Here is a 13593-nt window from a genome sequence, read left to right as displayed (position 1 = left end):
TGGTCACTGTCCAGCACCTACTCTAATTTTTTATAGACTGGAGTGGGAATAGTAAATTATTTATGGTCAGTGTCCAGCACCTACTCTAATTTATTATAGACTGGAGTGGGAATAGTAAATTATTTATGGTTAGTGTCCAGCACCTACTCTAATTTATTATAGACTGGAGTGGGAATAGTAAATTATTTATGGTCACTGTCCAGCACCTACTCTAATTTTTTATATACTGGAGTGGGAATAGTAAATTATTTATGGTTAGTGTCCAGCACCTACTCTAATTTATTATAGACTGGAGTGGGAATAGTAAATTATTTATGGTCAGTGTCAAGCATCTACTTTTATTTATTATAGAGTGGAGTGGGAATAGTAAATTGTTTATGGTCAGTGTCCAGCAACTACTCTAATCTGTCTGGTATTTAATTTAATTAAATTACATTGATATAGTAGTTATAAAAATATATTTAAGTGAATATTATTTGTATTGTATTTTTATATATTGGATTTGTAGTAATTAATTCTATATTTATAGTTTAGGATAATATATACATGTAACCTTTTAATTTGATATGTTTGGAATATTTAATATTATTATTAGGAAAAATATATGAATATTTTGTATTGGAATAATGGGTAATGGCATTCTGTAATTTTATAATATTGATTGATTTGTAATTTTTTATAAAATAATTATTCTATATGTTAAATATTCATAATAGAAGATTAATATTAATAATCAGAGAAACACAATTCATAAGACAAGAACATGGTTTTTATTGTAGTTTTTTAAATTTGTTATTGTTTATTCATTTGAGTAAGATCATTCAGAAATAGTATTATTTACATTGTAATTACATTCAAACATATTGAATATAGGTCAGAACAAATTTTATGTACATTAGTATATTTTCAAACATTTTTAAGTAAATTATAAAGATTATTAATAATGTTGTACAATGTAGTGTTTTAAATTAAAATTAACATAGCAATAGGTTTTGTAAATCTTTATACAAAACTTTTAACAAATATTTTCATATATAAACATTTTAATATTTGTAGTACAAACATGTTATACCTTTTTTATTAATATTAATATGTAAAATATTAATATTAATTATTTTTACAATGTTTTCGAAACAAACATCTTTTTAACATAAATAAAATTTGAGCATTTATGCAAAAAAAAATTTAACAATTTTTCATACATTGTTCTGTAGTATTATCTTTTTAGAAATTATAATAATAAATATTTTAAATTTTAAAATATTTATTTATATAATTTTACAAATTAGGAACATTTGTTGACAATTTGTAGGTAAATTAAAAAAATAGGTATATTTTTACTAAATAATATAAAATATTTGTGTGTGAATTTACTGTTTTACCTGATTTATTTAGGGCTTTTTAGTATAGTTAAATGTTTTATTATGTTTTGGACACTCTATTTTGTAACCGGGTAATGTTGTTTTGGGTCATTTGGTTTGAAGGGAAGCTCGCGGTTGGGAGTTACTTCGCGTCGTGAAAGGTAAGGTTTGTTTTATGTGTTTTAGATGGTTTTAAATTTACTTTTGAGCCTAGTTAGATAATGTTTAGTGTAGCTGTACATATATTAGTTATATTTGGAAATGTTATGTGTTAGAGTTGCGTGTTGTGTTTTTACGTGTTTTTAACGATGTGTAGGCATGTTTCGAAAGTTAGGTTTAAGGTGTTTAATGTATATTTAGAAGTGTTTTAAATCTAGTATTATTGTTAGTACGTGTTTATGTGTTGTTTTATGTGGGTGGGAATGTCAGTTGCTTTGTTTTTACTATTTCTTTTCTAGGTTATTCGTTTCGGATGGACTCTTTTTTTTTTTTTAAAAAAGTGTGTGTTCGTTTTATTGAACAATATGGTTTTTACAGTACTTTAAATGTTTCGGTTTTCATGGATCGTTTTTTAATATTTTTAGCTATTTTCGGGTTTTTCATGGATTTTCGAAGGATATTTGGTGAATGGCTTATGGATTTAATCGCCAGTTGTATTTTTGCATTTTTTTTTGGGAACCTTTTTTTTAATGTTTGGATTGTGTAAGCAGGAAATGGATTTTTCAGACTTTGGAATAAACGTGGTAAGTTAATTTATTATTATTTCTTGTGGGTGGGTATTGTTTAATATTATTGTTCATTTTTATTTTATTACAAATATTATTAATGTGTGTTAATATATTTTTGACAATATGTATAAATATGTTACACACAGTAATTATTTTTGTAATAAGATACATATATTTTATGTGTTTGATATTATTGAAAATGGGTAATTAGTCATTTATTTGTATTTGTACTTTAAAGAAGTGTTTTAGCTATGATGTTTAGGTATTCTAGGCCTTTGGTAGTAGGGTACAATTTTACTTGTTGCTCTAGATATTTATACATTTGTTTAGTTTGTTTTGAGGTTTTTGGAGTTAGCTGAGTTATGGATTGTTCCATTCGGAACTCTTGATAACTCTGTTCTTTTTGTAGGCATGATATAAATCTTTCTAGTGTTGGTTTTGTTCTGCCTGTTGATTGTAGGAAGGCGTTATGCCATCCTTCAACTGCGTTATTAGTTTTGGATTCTCCATTTAAGGTGCTTCTGTATACGTTCCACCAGGGAATTAAGAATTTAGGGTTTCTTCTGTGGCCAGATCTATGTAGTCTGCCGACCCATGTATCTTCGAAATAGTCCAATAGTGAACTTAGTTTTTCTTCATTTTGTTTGTAGAAGGCGCTGTCTATTAAAATGTTGTAATGTTCTGTTACGTCTGTGTCAGGTACATAAGCTAGTGCTATGAGTTTTTTTATTTGATATGCAAAAGATGAATTAGTTGCATATTCAATGCTTAGGGCTGATTTTTGCATGTGTCTCCATAGGCATTGATTAAAATGATAGTAACAGCCTTGTATGGAGGTATGGGGGTGTGTTTTTAATATAGAATTAATCATTGCATGTTCAAAATCTAGGATTATTTTTTGTGGGGAAAAGTCATTTGTTTTTTGTTTTATTATATTTAATAGTTCAGTGTATGTGGAGTTATGTTTGTTTGGTAATAATGTGTAAATTAATGGTATATTGCAATTGTGATATATGACATGTATTGTATATAGTTGGAAAAATGGTTTGGGACATATGGTAAAAGTCCCATCCATCATCCAGTTATGTGATTCTTGTAGTTTACAGAGATTATTAGCTGTTCCAAATATTATTATTCTTTTGTCATTGTTTTTATTATCAAAAATGACAAATGGTTCTTTGTTTAAAGTTATACTTTGTTCTGGACTTAGAATAACTTCACTGTATGTGTGAGGAATTGGGGTTGAAGTAGTAGTGGTTTTTTTAGTACGTGCAATAGTTCTTTTGAGTGAAGTTACAGATGGCATTTGTGTAGTAGCAGTTTTAGGAATTTTGGGAAGCTGCTCTTTTAAAATTACACTGGTAGGTTTTTGAGAACTTGTGCTAGCTTCCTTTATAGTTTCTAAAGCAGATCTGACTTCGATTTCAGTAATGTTTGGTGGGTGGTTATGTTCTCTAGTGTATAGTACTGTTGTTTGTCGTGTTGTAGCACGCCCATAGCACTTATTAGAGTAGTATTTAGTGCATTTCCAGTTAACTTTTAAACCATACACTTTTTCCTGTGTGTAAGTGTACCCCATATAGCATAGTAACATTTTTCCCTTCTGGCTTGTTATGAATTCAGCTCCTTCAGTCATTTTGATGTAGCTTTATCTATGAAAAATATATATTATAGTTATTATATATGATGTTATATTAATTTTCAGTAGAAAAAAACAAGATTTAGTTACTATATACTTACAAAGTTGGTTTTGATGTGTTTGAGTAGAATGCTCCTGATTCTTTATTTGTGGGATTTTCCTCTAGTATTTTCTTTGTCTGGAAAAGAAAAGGAAATGTGTTGTAATAATTGTTTCTATATTTTTATAGGGAATGGTTAGGGGATTTGCAATTGGGATTTAATTAGGGTGGTATTTTAATCTATTAGTTGATTTTTGGTTGTGAAATACTTACTTTTTAGTTGTATCTTTTTTGGTGCTGTTCTGTATTTTCTTAGTTTCTTTTGGAGTTTCCTGTAGTGAAAACATGAAATAGAAAGAAGACATTAATTTATTTATAGTGTATGTATATTGTAATTACAATTTATTCTATTTGAGTGTTCATGAGAATAATATAGTTAACTTACTTTTGATAGTTTTAAACATTTCCTGTATGTTGATTTTCTTATATCTGTAGTTGCAATCCAGTCGATTTTCCTCTTCATTTAATTTCGTTTTTTTGGTTTTGGACTGTGAATGAAGTTGAACTTCTTTTTATAGTGCTTTGGATGTTGTAATATGTGTTTTATTGGTCAGTTTGAATTCGGAGTGTTTTTATTGGTTAGTTCGAATTTTTTTTTTTTTTTTCTGGTAGTTAGTTTCCTAATAAGGAAAACGCTAATTAGTGGTTTTGTGGTGTATTATTCTATATGTATTTTTCTAAACATTATATTATGTATTGGATGCATGAATTGATAAAGTATAATTTAATAATATAGTTGTTTAATGTAGGAATGTTGTTAATAATGTTTTAGTAAAGAGTTAATTATTTAAATCCATTTTTAAATGTAGTAAATATATAATTGTTTAATAATAATTTTGTGTAGAGATAAAAGACATTATTTGGTGTTTATGTAGTTTGATTTTAGGTTTTCATTAAATGTTATATAGTCGATATTAGTAAAATGGAGATATTTTAGTGGTCGATATTTTAGTTTACGATATTTTGTTATGAAGTATATGTATATTATTGAGCATCGATATTTTAGGATTTCGATATTTGTGTTGCCGATATTTTGTGTACCTATATTTCTGTAGTTCGAAATTGTGTGTTCGATATTTTTGTAATGTTTTAAATAAGTATATGATGTCGATAATAATGTGATCGATTATTTTGTATCGATATATTTGTAGGTCGATTTTTAGTCTTTCGATATTGTGTCAGTGATTCTGACTCCTTCTGTACAAATCTTTGCTACCCTGATTAAGCATGACTTACTCCTGGAAATCCATGAGTAAAACACTCATATGCCTGGAATAGACGCAACAACTCACAGAAAATCATTTGTGAATCAGGTCTAGTAATCAGGTGCAACATTTACTTAAGACTGGAGCAAGGTGTAACTACTCTTAGAAAAATCTTTTTGCATCAGACCCTTAGAGACCCTATTAAAGAACCACAGAGAGGATTATTTTATTTTTCCGGAGTTTTATATAGCGGGACCTAGACCCGAAGGTATCAGAGCGCTTTACATGAGCACCAGTTGTGTTACAAATGGACACAGTAATCTGTTAGGCACTGGGAGATTAATGGATTTGACCTGAATTACAGGTTGTTGAGTGTCCCTGATGACACTCAAACCCTCTTCTAAAATATCAATTGTTACATTTTCGGCAGTGAGGGTGCACAGTGCCCACTAGTGGTGGCACCTTTTTATGTTACCATGATGGACGTGCCCAGCTTTGATATTTTGTCAATCCCCATGCTAAACATATAATCCTTTTTTTATATATTTCTATAATTAATAGCCTACCTCTTTAAGTGATATCCTGTTTCCTTCCTCCTCAGCAATATAAAATATAACATACAACAGTTGTGTCTTTTGACAACAGGCCACATCTTAGTTCACTCTGAAACCAGGGATACCGTACACTGCCCTTGCTTTGGTTTTCATCCTCGGACATTCTGAGAGTGACACAATCTCTAAGAGGATTTCATTTATTCTCATTGGTCCTACTTAGGAAGGCAGTAAGCCTTTCCCTATGGACACCTCTGTAGAATCTTCATTAAGTGCACAAATGGCTTTTTTCAAGCGCCAGTACAGATATTTACATGGTAAGGGTTAGTTGTTCAATTTAGGCAGGTCCACTGAAATTATGTGGCAGGAGAGCTCTAATTTATGGAGCAATGTTGAGTAACCTAAGTGGCAAGAAAACACAAATTATGTGGCTTAATTTGGCACATTTAGTGGTAGTATAACTTCATTATTTTGACATTTTTAAACATATTAACACTGTCTGGGCAAAGGTTTCACTTCATTAGTACCAGTTTCACATCCAAATACAGCTGTAAGTAACTGAAAGATGACCAGTCAACCTTTGCGACGGACCTTCTAATGCACGGCAGCACATGTTACAGTATTTTTGTATAACAGGTGAACTGTTAGAGCTAGACACAAATGTGTTTTTTGTTACAATCTGTAGAGTATGCAACAGATATTGGATGTTGTGGCAAAATGCTGCAAATTCATAATTATGCGGAAAACACCTCAGAATTACAGAGTTCCAGAACTCCAGTGGCCTTGAATGTAGGTCTGGGCAGCCCCTTTAGATGGCAGAATTTCAAGAATATCACCACAGATGTCAACTGGTTCCCTTTATATTGACTGTAGGCAACTTAATTTTCTGTGCAAACCATGAAAACCTGGCAATGGTCCAGCCATCCTGGGCCAACCTCGAACACTAAGAACATGAATAATCTATTACAATTTTGGGCGGGTTATTAAAAACCACAGAGGGTCTCACCATAAGTTCACTTTTAATTCTAGTTCTGTGTTAACAGGAGATTCCACCCAAATCAGAATTACAAGTGAATGGCGGACGCCCAACTCAGAGGTCTCCTCATCCACATATCACCAGGATAAAGCCAGCAGAGCGCTTGGGTTGAAACAACCCGAAATGAATTAAACCCCTGTGGAAATCACTGCGGAGACACCAATTTCTGTGGATATTTCCAAATTCATCATAGGATAACTTCTAATACTGTAGTAACAGGAGCGGCTAGTAACATAAAAAAGTGGTGGGCGAGCAAAGTGCCCCACGCACCTAAAAACACATTTGATAAGACAATACAAAATAAAAGCACTCGCATGCACTACAATTAGATTAAAAATAAAGTAAAAGCACTTACCTGGGCTGCATCTTCTGTGTCCTTGCAGTTCGTTGCTCCGACGGGCATCAATGGAAGAGAAAACTTCCCTAACCAATCCAGACGCTGCTCTCATGCTGCACGAGTGCAGCTCCAGGATTGGATGGAGCGGGCTGGCTAGATGCTCCTTTGGGCCCTGTAGGCCTGTGCTTGGTCTTCACCCAGCTGTCTAAGACAGCTGGGTGGAGACCTGCAAAGTGTGCATGTCCATTTGACTGGCTCAAGACAGTCGGCCAAACTGACTTGTGCACTTTTGCAATGTCTGGCCAGCCGCGTCACCAGTCCTCCGTGCTGCAGAGGAGACGTCCCTTCTTTATCCCGGCTCCTGGGCAGGCTGACAGTTAAGGCGCGTTGTGAATAAGTGTCAATGAAGCCATTTTATTGCGCACATTGCTTTAGCGCGGCTCGCAACAGGCGAGGGGATGCACCCCCTCCCCCGCGAAGAAACCACCGCTGTGTGGAAATTCTGCACCCTAGGATGACGGTGCCCTGCAGTTTAGTTAAATGCTGGTGTGGAATTAGCAGTGTGGTTTGCCTGCAGAATGGTAGTCTGAGACATGCATGGCAAGAAGTTGTAAACTTAAGGCAAGTTCTGCAACAGTGGCAGACATGAATGTGACGTGTGTTGTGTTGGCTTTGCGTGGGGAGAGTAATGACGTTGAACACTTCCGTGTTTCTTCCTTTTTCGAACTATAACAAATAATACTGTTTGTACAAGTGCTATTGGTAAATATATAATGACATTTTGCCATAGGGTTTATTACCATTGGAGACAAAGAGTGACCCTATAATATCCCACCAAATTGCTACTGTGAAATAAACCTAGTAGTAAATACAGTAATCTGCTATATTGCCAGGCCTTACCTGTGTGTTACAGTTGTTGACATCAATAAATCAAAACTAACCAATAATTGTCAAGTTAAGTATCAAAATGGTATTGGTATCCCTCTAGACAAAAAAGAAAATGCCAAATACATATTTAAGGCTGTTAAGACTAGAAGTGTGTGAAATGTTGACTGGAGTCGAACCAAATAGATAAATTCTGTTTGAAATGTTTCGAATTTCGTAATTTTTCTTAAAACCTGTGATGTTATTTACTAGACAATTACATGATAGACAGTCACAAAAACACTTGTTCAGGGGTAACCCTGCAAAGTGATTTATTGCGGATTTTTTCATCAAAAAGTGAAAGAGCTTTGGTGTTTCCCACTTTATTTTTGTGAAAAAAGACTGCAAAGTGACTAAGTACATGAGTGCTTTCCATCAAAGGTGGTTACATTCACAGAGGTGTAATTGGACAAAATAAATTCCTAATTTTGTAAATTCAAAAAGCGGAGAATGATTAATTTATCCGAGTTCTGCCAGAACAGTTCTATTTCGGGTGAACTGTACTTACTTAAAAAGTTTTAAATAATTCATTTGTGCATTTTCTTTCTTGGAATATAACCTTTGAAGTTCCAATATCGACTTACAGGTAAAAGATGTGAGGAAGGTTTCATACCATTGGCATGATGTCACATGACACCAATGTACTGCCCATGTACCTGCCATACTCCCATTATCAATAATGACCATAGTCCTGACCATGGATCCTTGCTGGTGACCCTCAAGGAAGGCTTCTTCCAAGGCTTTCAGATTGACCAATCAATATGCAAATGTTCCCCATTCAGATCCATTGTATGTGACTGCATGTCATGCATATTCATTGTGGAGATCCTGAATGCTGATTGGAAGCTCCCTTTGAGGGTCATCAAGGAGCATCCATGGCCTTGGCCACAAGAACTTAGATCAGAGTGAGAGTTGGTCATAGAGTTAATTGTTTTGGATTCCATCTGTGATGACACTGTTGATACTGTGTGTTCATGCATTGTGTAACTATGGTGTTAATTTACTCTCACAATGTTGCTTTGCACCCAGGAAAGCATGACCCGATTAACGCCTGCCTATGTCACAATGTACAGCTCCCAAAAAGCAATAGCCGCCGGTTCCTGGGCTGGTCCCACGGCTGGAATAGGACTTACGGTATCACCCGCAGCCCTACAGCCCGCGAAGCCAGCCTTGGCTACATTCGCAGGATGGGAGGTACCCTTAGACAGGCCTGGCGGTAGGCTGCCCGCCTTTCAGGGATGTTTTGATTGAATTGTAAACTTACTGTAAGAATATACTGTTTTCAATCTCAGAAATATTTACCAAAAAATCAGGGACCACGACCTTCTGGACAAGAGGAAAACTGTGACGGCGCTGAAGGCGGGAGAGGACCGTGCCATACTGCTGGGCCTGGGGATGATGGTGTGCTCCATAATGATGTTCTTTCTGCTGGGAATTACGATGCTTCGATCATATATTCAGAGGTAATTGTCTCTGTGTTCATGTTTCTATGATCTCTGCCTCCATTCACTTGTGTTGATCGCCTAATGCTTTTAAGTGCTGGTTTGACAGGTTCACCTGACTGCAAACGTATTGTGATGCATTTTTTTAAATATACATAGAATGAACTTAGGCTCCACCCTGAGGAGTATACTCACTCGCCTCGTCTACTGGCTATTTGGTGCATCATTCCACCTTCCAGGAAGTGCTTCAATTGGAATGTATGATGGAATATTGTAATTTTTTGCCGGGCATGGGAAAGCGACTAGGGTAGACTTCAATTTGATAAACAATGTTTGCGCACTCAACACGTGTATATATTATTTACAAACATGTTTGTATGCAGTAAAGTCAGACATGTTGTCTTTGCCAATGCTTGTTTACGTTTTGGCTTATAATCCAGAAGTGACACTGCCCATTGTTTTCTATTAGAGAAAATAACAACAACTCTTCATATGTAATATTTTTCTGCTGCTAACGGCAGTGGCAGCAAACTGCTAATGTGCTCTAAGTACAATTTAGGAGACTGATGTGGTTTAGATTAAAATCCAGAACCGTGATATACTTAGCCGCGGCATCTGAAAAACAAATATTTGCATAATACTTTATCTTAAAAGACGCATCCTTTTTGCTGTGCTACTTACCATTCACCCTTAGTCAGCATTTTAATAAATTGATATGTATAGTTGTTTCAGTATTACACATTGCTACAAATGTTTTCTTATTTCTGTTAATACAGAATGCATGCTAGGCAGCAGTGCCTGAAATAATTTAGCATAACTAAAAAAAGAACCAACAATTGTGGGTTATACAGGAAGCAACAATTTGAAAATAAGTGAAGGAAGGTTGGCGCACAGCATTAGATAATGTGATGCTTCTAGAACGCAACTATCTAAATAAGACTGTGAGATTGTCATCTCCAAATTTAGGAACAGAGTAAAGCAGCTGAATATGACTCCCAGTTAGGCAGAGGTGTAACTAAACTTAATTGGGCCCCGCTGCAAAGAACATGGAATCACTTTGGAGCTCTCAGGTCATTGTACTGTGCTGAGGGGGCCCCTTGGAGCTCGGGTCCCCCCCACAATGCGGGGGCTGTTGGGGCCTTTGTTACGCCACTACAGTTAGGTAGTTGATTCCTACTGTCAGGAGTTATCTCAGATATGTTGGAAGGTTACCTCTGCCTCTATGTTAATGCTTGATATTTCCCAATCTCTTTATGTATCAATTGCCTTTCATCGTCCTGGGGTTCTGCTTTCCCCTTTTTAGGTCTCGCCTAGCGTTGCAGTGAGCAGGCAGTGCTTGCTCTGCGAGAGCTATAGTAATCGATATTTTAGAAGGTGACTTTAAGCCACGGCCTTGATTGCAATTGGCTGGTGTCATAGTTTAGGCTAAACGCTGGCTTGTGATTGGGAATCAGGCTTTTTGGTTACCGCCCTGTTGCTTTTTGGGATGGCCCATCTGGACTGGCCCACGCCATCTTTGTTTCCCGTGATGTAGGACGGTGTGTTGGTACCTTGTTTCCTGTTTTCTGATTGGATTTTGTGCTTTTTTGTTACTGCCCTGTATATTCTTCTGCTTTGTATATTGGTGGTCACACACACACACAGAAGGGACGGAGGTGCGCTTGTTGTCTAGGGTCTGTAAATGTTAGATCTCAGTCTTTGTTTCTTTGTACAAGTTTTTTGGTTTTTATTTTATTTTCTGCAAGTCTTGCATGAGTATAAAATAGATGAGGTTTGGCTGTAGGGCTTTTAGCGGCTACTGGTGACGCCTCCCATGGTGTCACGGCCCTTTTTAGGTGTCTCCTAGCATTGCAGCGCGCATGCGCTGCTCGCTCTGGTGTTAGCCACGCAAATAAGAAATGACATATGTCACCCTGACCCCTACTAACATATGAAAATATGACGCAAATGTTCAGAGTCGTGTTAGAAACCTCCTTTTATCTGGGGTCAAACTTTACCCTGATTAACTACTAATGTTCTTTGGTGGGACTGCCCGTCTCTACACGCTGCATGTAAAAATATGTTCTATATATCTGTTGCGCCCACCAGTTCGTGCTGCAACAGAGCGCTTATTGCAAGGTTAAGATCTAAGCACTATGCCTGACAAGAGAGGAAGGTTCAAGATGGTTTACGAGAGGAAGACGTGGACCCTAAACTACCTAATGCTGCAGTTTTAGCTTGAGGGACACTGATTGATTTAAAGGTTATTTATAGTATAGAATCGTTCAGGGGACTGTGTTACATATGCACACACAAATACATAAACAGATATGTACACACACAAACACACACGCACACATACATACACACACACATACAGACACTCGCACACATACGTCGTCGTACAAGCTTTATTCGAGATATTTCTCATAAAAGCACAGCATAAAAACATTTACAGATTAAAAACAAGATATTTACAAATATAAATTCATATAGGCGTTCTGTGCAGCTCATACAGTATTAGCATAAAAAAGTTTACATATGACAAGTAATTTTATATTATTAGCCAATCAAGATAAAAGTAAAACCTAATTAACTGGTCCCCCCCATTAAACGTTGCCTGATGGCCCAGGCCCAACCCAAGTATTTAGCTACCCCGATGACTATCGATTCATGAGTTGTTGTACACAAAATTCTTAAAGCCACTGTACTGTCACGTGTCCCCAGGTTTTTACATACAGGGGTGAGCCATAGTCTCCTGGGTAATGAGTAGGCTTTGCATACAAATAGAAAGTGACCTACACTCTCCTCTGCATTACCACAGGCTGGACATAACCTGTTAGTCGACTTATGCCAGCGTGACGTTAGTTTTTTTAAGGGAATGGATCCGGATCTTAGCTGGAAGACTAGCTTCCTATCCATTGGTACCGTAATAGTATCCCAATAATTTTCTAGGATAGGAAAAATTTTTGTCTCCAAGAAACGACCAGCCATAGAGTCAGACCTAACGTCTTTCAGCAAATTGCCACCCACCCAATCCCAATAACGTAATTTGAGGGCTTCTTTGCTTGGGAACTCTTCTTCCGCTGGGTTATTCCAAAGATTGGAAAACCACAAATCAATTAGCATTGCCCTTAGATTTTTAAGCCATGTTATCTTGTGAAAGATGTCTTCCTTAATTATCCAAAGAAAACCCTCTGCATATTGTCTAATCTCTGGAGTTGTCCAAAGACGCCTCCAGTAGAGAACAGGGCGCAATCGCGCTCTGTCAGTAATTGGGCGTTTACCCAACTCCAGGAACAATGGTATTAGGGGGGTGCTCTGAGGAAGTCCTGTAATCCCTCTGAGGAACTTGTTCTCAGATATCTGTAGGGCCGCAAGATTGTCCCAGGCCCATAACTCCGCACCATATAAAGTGGCACCTAAAACCTTGGCATCGTACACTATAAGTGCGGGTTTAATCGGCTTTGTTTTTGATTTGCGGTGTTCTCCCCTCAATGCACCTGAAAGTTGTTGATGTTTTATGACCACTTTTTCCAAATGATGCAACCAGCCAGCGCTCTCTGCTATCTGTACCCCTAAATATGTAAACTCCTTAACAGTGTCTAACTTACAATTATTTAGGGTTACCTTGGGATAGATTCTACGGTTTGGGGTAAAGGCCATTAATTTTGTTTTCCCCACGTTTACTTCAAGCCCGTGCTCTGTGCAAAAGGTATCAAAAATATTTAATGCACGTTGCAGCCCTGCAGGGGTTTTGGACAAGATAAGAGTATCGTCAGCGAACATCAGGATCGGAACCCTGGCGTCCGCTAACGAGGGTGCGTCTACGCTTGCTTCCAACATTCGCTTAACAATCCCATTAATAAATAATGAGAAGAGTAAGGGAGCCATGGAGCAGCCTTGTCGGACACCCCTTTCCACGGGAAAGTCCGAAGTAAACTCGCCTTTCCCACCCCACTGTATTCTTGCGAAATTGGATTCGTGTAGACGCATAATTAGTGTAAGCAAATCAATAGGAATTCCCATTTTTCGCAAGACCAACCATAGCTTAAACCTGGGGACTAAATCAAATGCCGCCCGCAGGTCGACAAACGCGACATATAGGCAGCCTCTTCCCAGTAAAACCGTCTTCCACCGCAGTATGGTAAAGCGGAAGACCTGATCAATGGTACTGGTAGCTCGCCTAAATCCAGCTTGGTATATGGAAAGGGCATTGTTTGCATCAACCCAGTCCATAAGCTGGTTTGCAACCATTCTTCCCACTACTTTTTGCATGGTTGCTATTAGG

The 13593-nt window shown here is 36.7% G+C and overlaps 1 protein-coding gene across 7 annotated transcripts in view; it reads left to right on the top strand.

Annotated features, from left to right (window-relative positions):
* The window catches only part of KCNMB2 (potassium calcium-activated channel subfamily M regulatory beta subunit 2), a 1082301-nt gene that overhangs the window by 970596 nt on the left and 98112 nt on the right, over positions 1–13593 (top strand). For 4 of the 7 annotated variants that reach the window (XM_085635406.1, XM_085635410.1, XM_085635409.1 and 1 more), the window contains one exon: positions 9174–9344. In XM_085635406.1, coding sequence (XP_085491532.1) covers positions 9174–9344 — 171 coding nt within the window. The remainder of the gene's footprint in view (positions 1–9173; positions 9345–13593) is intronic. The other 3 variants (XM_085635408.1, XM_085635411.1, XM_085635407.1) reach the window with 1 other exon arrangement.

The sequence above is a fragment of the Triturus cristatus genome, chromosome 11, assembly GCF_964204655.1.
Source record: "Triturus cristatus chromosome 11, aTriCri1.1, whole genome shotgun sequence".
In the NCBI taxonomy this organism is placed as follows: domain Eukaryota; kingdom Metazoa; phylum Chordata; class Amphibia; order Caudata; family Salamandridae; genus Triturus; species Triturus cristatus.
Note: the sequence above shows the minus strand (reverse complement) of the source record. Positions and strands in the feature narration are given on the sequence as shown.